Genomic DNA, 5,855 nt, shown 5'->3' with positions numbered 1-5,855 from the left:
CAGAAGGGGGTATATGCTTAGAGTTTTTTCAGACATTTGGAAACTTAGACTTTGGGGCCTTGGAGAAGGCAGCCTTGGTATTGAGAAGCCTCTGGTTGGTGAGATTTTGTGTTTTCCCATGAAACAAAAAGTTTAAAAAGTTCTGAAACTTAATTGGTCAAAATGGGCATAACTAAAAGTTTGTGCTTCTCCCCCTAGACTGATTGCTTAGGGACACCATGAACCTGGGCTCATTAAGAACAGGTATCTCAGTGACTAGTCCCCTTGGGATGGAGGGAAGTAGGAGGGAAGGGGGGAGAGAGAGACCCTCAAGTTCTCACAGCACTGTTATTTTGGGGCTTTTTTAAAGCTCCTATCTGAGACAGTTTCCTTTCTCAACATGAGTGAAGACAGCAGTAGGTTGCTCTAACCCCTGTGCATGGCTCAGCAGTAGCCATACAGGAGTTAGCCTTGGCAGAGCTCTGGAGAACATTAGCAGTGGTGGTGAAGCCCTTCCATAGAGGTGAGTGTCTTCAGGATGCTTCTCCATGGAGGAAAGAGTAAGGTGGGATGTTCTGGGTCTGGTTGCTGTCTAACACAGGGACACCTAGAGGGTGAGGAGTGGGCTAGGAGAGCAGCAGGGCAGACAAGTTCATTTCCAAGTCCCCTGTGCACAACAAAGACAGATTTAGTTCTTTTCTGACCTGATGGTAGGGATATATGCAGTTCCCTGACGTCTCTCAGGATCCTTCTTTCTCATCTTTCTTCATCTCCTGTTAGTTATGCAGAGATTGTGGAGAAGCAGGCCGCTGAGCTCTTCCAACAGTTCTGTCCTTGAGGCATGTTTGCCCATCAGTAGAAGAGCACAGTGATATTGGGAAGGTTGCATCCCCAATATATGACATAATATCAGGGAGGAAGGAAGGGAAGGAAGGAAGGGAAAGTGGTAATGTGAGGCAGGAAGGGAGACCAGGAAGAGAGGCATTGAGGGGATATGGCCTAGTTAGTCCTGGCCAGGACCAGGACCTATGTAGTCATATATTATGTGTCCATACACTCATCACCTACAAAAAAATTTTAACATTACTGATTTGGCTCAAGAATACTGTGTGTGTGTGTGTGTGTGTGTGTGTGTGTGTGTGTGTGTATAAAGTTATGAAGGTGGGTCTGTGTACTACCAGTGTAGATGAGGGCTGGGGTTCAGCGTTTTGTACCTTACACTTCATTTGGAATTCCATCATATTATCTGATACAGTTCACCTAAGAGGAAATCGGACAATCCCAGGGGCTGATTAATCCAGTTTCTAAAATAAGCAGTTTAAAATATTATAGCCTATATCCCCTGGAGAAGACACTTCCAGTGGGGAAAAAAGACAAGAAAGATTTTCTTCACACCAATACAGAAGAAGCTGCCTTCACCCATTCCTGACAGTGAGCATTGAAGAGGCAATATTTAGGTCTGTCTTTGTTCAGAGCATAGTAGTAGAGGCAACTCATGTGATCATCTGTCGAAATAGTTTCTCATCCTAATCTGTCTTCCTACTCTCTTGAGAACAGGACCATGTGGAGCAGTGCCACTTGTCTTTTGATATCTGAGCTTCACAAGGAGCAGGAACAAGGACTAAATGATGAGCAATCACTCAAGTGCCACTGAATTTTGTCTCCTTGGCTTCCCTGGCTCCGAGGAACTACACCGTATCCTCTTTGCTACCTTCTTCCTCTTCTACTCAATGACATTAATGGGAAACACGGTCATCATTGTGATTGTCTGTATTGATAAACGTCTACAGTCCCCCATGTATTTCTTCCTTGGCCACCTCTCTGCCTTGGAGATCCTGATCACATCCATTATCATCCCTGTCATGCTTCGGGGGTTTCTGCTCCCTGGGATGCAGACAATATCTCTGGCTGGATATGTTGCCCAGCTCTTCCTGTACCTTGCTGTGGGGACCACAGAGTTTGCATTACTGGGAGTGATGGCTGTGGACCGTTATGTGGCTGTCTGTAACCCTTTGAGGTACAACATCATTATGAATAGTCACACCTGCATCTGGGTGGTAATTGTGTCATGGGTGTTTGGGTTCCTTTCTGAAATCTGGCCAGTCTATGCCACGTTTCAGCTGACCTTCTGCAAATCGAATGTCTTAGACCATTTTTACTGTGACCGAGGGCAACTTCTCAAACTATCCTGTGATGACAGCCTTTTCACAGAGTTTATTCTTTTTTTAATGGCCATTTTCATTATCATTGGTTCTCTGTTACCAACAATTGTCTCCTACACTTACATCATCTCCACCATCCTCAAGATCCCCACTGCCTCTGGCAGGAGGAAAGCCTTCTCCACATGTGCCTCACACTTCACCTTTGTCGTGATTGGTTATGGAAGTTGCCTGTTCCTTTATGTGAAACCCAATCAAACACAGGCAGCCCAGTACAATAGGATAGTTTCCCTGCTGATTTCTGTGGTAACTCCTTTCCTGAACCCTTTCATCTTCACTCTCCGGAATGACAAAGTCAAAGAGGCCCTTAGAGATAGTGTGAAACGCTCCTGTCAACTTTTCAAAGATTAACTCTTCTCTCAGTTTTAGGTGGGGGCATGATCCCTACTGGGGATTATTTAATAACTTAGGAAACCCTATCTACTCTATCACAGTTTACCATCATTACAAAAATCAAACAGTGTGTACCACTTCTGGTCATACCATGGAAGCAGATAAGGCAGGTAACAATGAAACCCACGCTCTGCCCACTAGAATGTCATAGCTTCAGATACTCTTTATTTCTACTGATGAACTCCTAGTGGTGTGGGAGAAACTAAAGAAAGCAAATGAGTACTTTTGTGTAGAGTTCTATTAGCCCAATTCATTTGCTTATAATTTGTTTCTGAAAATGAATTACTGAGGTGAGGTAGGAAGTGAGGAGGGAGATGAAGTGAGAGATGGCATATCATAATACAAAGGAAGAAATGCTCACTTTGCTTCTTCATCAAATGTTGCTAAGAGTTGTCCTATATTTTTATACAATTTCTTGAGAAGATGGCCATATGCATTTTCCACATCCCATGGTTCTTTCTTTTTCTGGCTGTGTATTTCATTATCCTGGCCCCACTGCTACTGCAAAGTACATATAGTGTTACTTACACTTTGCCACAGAACTGGTCAAGAGTAGTGACATAGAAATTAGTATGCTTCTCAAAATCTTTGTGCTACAAAAAGATGGGAATATTTGGCAATAAGAATATGGGAAGTTCCTTTTGCTAAACTTCAGGGTATTGCTCAAACCTTTCCTCTTTGTGACATATATTCAAATAGACCCAAAAGGAACAAATAGACCCTCATATATAGTTTCTTTGTTTTTTGAACATGTCATCAGCCATGCCTCTTCTTCCTGCCTTTCTTGCCTTTGTTTATCCACGAACTTCTGTTTTTTCTTCCTCTCTCCCTTTATCTTCCAGTCTTCATGTTTCTTTTTTTCCTCCCCTTCCCCACATTTAACTATGACCCAAGGCTCTGGCCTCCTATTGATAACACATTCTGATTCCTCCTCTCCTCCTTCATCAATATTTCCATTGCTCTCCTATAACTCCAGTGATGCAATGTTTGAAATTGCCACTCTGAATGCCCTGCTCATATTTTCTCAGATGAACCTAAGGAGGGTAGGAAGTTCCTATAGCTGAGTTTAGAATATGAGAGGAGAAGGAGATTTTAAGCCAGGGGACTACTAATGGGACATCAGACATCTCTTGTGTCAAAGACCAGGTTTTTTTAATTTGGTCTTTTTTCCCCTTTTTTTTTTCTTTATTGATTAAGGTATTACATATGTGTTCTTATCCCCCCATTATTCTCCCTTCCCCTCACTCATGCCCTCACCCCCCTGGTGTCTCTGTCCATTGGTTAGGCTTATATGCATGCATATAAGTCTGATTGATCTTGGTTTTGATTCTCAATCAAGGAAGGTTACTATCTTGACTAGCCTGCCATAACAAAACCCCCTAGACTGGATGGATTAAACAACATAAATTTATTGATCCCAGATCTGAAGTCTGAGAAGTTCAAGATCAAGGTTCTGGTGAATTCAGTTTCTCTTGCAGGCTCTCTTTGTGGCATGTAGGTGACCACCTTCTCTCTATGTTCTCATGTGGCATTTCTTGGTGTATGGATATTGGGAGAGCAAGAGCCATTTCTGGTATTTCTTCTCTAGGGACACTAATTGTATTCAATCAGGGCCCCACCCTTATGACCTCATTTAACCTTAATTACTTTCTTAGAGTTTCCATCTCTAAATACATCTGCACTGGGGTTCACAGGTTCAACATATGAGTTTTGAAGGGACACAGACATTTAGTTAATAACGCTATCATTCTGCCCATTGCCTTGCAATCCAAGCTTATACTCAACCAGAATGCCCACTTCATCTTCACACTGGGTGCTGGGAGACAGATAGCTCCTTCCTCTGGGGGCTCTCATTTCCCCAGCTGCAGGTGTCTCTTATACAAAAATGGGGAATAAAAACCTCACTCAGACCCCCTCTACTATATACATACCTTGAAGCCTCAATAGCTTCTTATTCTATTTATTTAGTTTTCTTTCTGCTCCTCACAACTGAACACAGACATAGTCAGATATTAAAAAGCAAATACTAATTGTAGGCTTTTATTTGAACTCCTTATTTACATGTAGTTAGCATACCACAAAAATAAGTCTTAAGTATAAATGAGGTATGTCAGGTTGAATGTGTTGCAATTTTCACTTAATTTAAGCATTGGCCTCTGTTAACATTCACTTTGTTATATGGTCATAATAATAAAAAAAACAAAAGTAGAGACAATACTACTTCTAACCAGGAAAATTTTTAATAGTTTCTCTCTGTAAAAATTACTTGATAAAAGTAAAATGTTTACCCAGATAGTATCTGATACATATCTCTGAAAAGACATTTACTTTTTCTGTTTTATTTCCACATGTATTTCTCTATATTCATACTTAATGAGGCATACGTATGAATAGATGTCATAATGATTAAAATGTTAAATTTTCTGATTTATACTAATGTTTGTAATTAGAGGATAAGGAATAAGAAGGGAGTAGTATGTAATTAAAACTCCTATGCCTTCTGTAAACCACCTCAGATATTTATTGTTTGTGCCTAATTAAAATATACCAATTGATAATAATTCTCAAAACTTAACAGAAATACAATTTGACTCAGGATCCTTTGACTCCAAAGTTCGATCTCAACCTCTCTGTTATTTTGTTCCATGAACATCAGCATTTCTTTCAGTAGACACTGAAATTAGCTTTTATATTTTTTGTTTGATTTTTATGTATTTAATAGCTATCTACTGCATGTAAGAAACTTTGCTCAATGCTTTGGGAGCATATAGATAGATGGAAAAAATTATTAATTATATACTAAGTTTCTTAGAATTTCTCTATGTTTTTATTCAACCCTGGCAACAACCTGTGAGATAAGTAGTATTATGTTCATTTAGAAGAAAATAAAATAGAGGTTCAAAGAAGTTAAATAATTTGCCAAAGGTTACTCAGCCATCAACCATATAACATTCATCAGATTGGTGAAAGGTACAACTCTGGGAATACTAAGTGTTGACATGAATACAGGAGAACAGGAGCTTTTATTCATTTCTGAAGGGAATATAAAATATTATGATCCAAATAACTAGATTGTAGCAAAATTAGTAAACATGAAATGTGCAATAATATGGCCGATTTTCAAGTTTGTTTATTCTTTCTTTAGCTGTGTTGGATCTAATGATGAGCCCATGAAAGGAATTCTTCATGTATTATGCAATATTTTTCTATTTATAATATTTTTATTTTATTCTTTCTTATAGTTTTTATCTCTTTGCTGAAATT

The 5,855-nt window shown here is 39.6% G+C and overlaps 1 protein-coding gene across 1 annotated transcript; it reads left to right on the top strand.

Annotated features, from left to right (window-relative positions):
* Positions 1 to 1,604: 1,604 nt before the first annotated feature.
* On the top strand, positions 1,605 to 2,549 carry LOC139016903 (olfactory receptor 9A4-like). The gene has a single exon (XM_070425079.1). It carries the CDS (start codon positions 1,605 to 1,607, stop codon positions 2,547 to 2,549), a length of 945 nt encoding a protein of 314 aa, XP_070281180.1.
* Positions 2,550 to 5,855: the final 3,306 nt, after the last annotated feature.

The sequence above is a fragment of the Myotis yumanensis genome, unplaced genomic scaffold (assembly GCF_028538775.1).
Source record: "Myotis yumanensis isolate MYYU_CA2020_CCGP unplaced genomic scaffold, mMyoYum1.0.hap1 SCAF_9, whole genome shotgun sequence".
Lineage (NCBI taxonomy): Eukaryota > Metazoa > Chordata > Mammalia > Chiroptera > Vespertilionidae > Myotis > Myotis yumanensis.
This window is presented reverse-complemented; position numbering and strand designations above follow the sequence as displayed.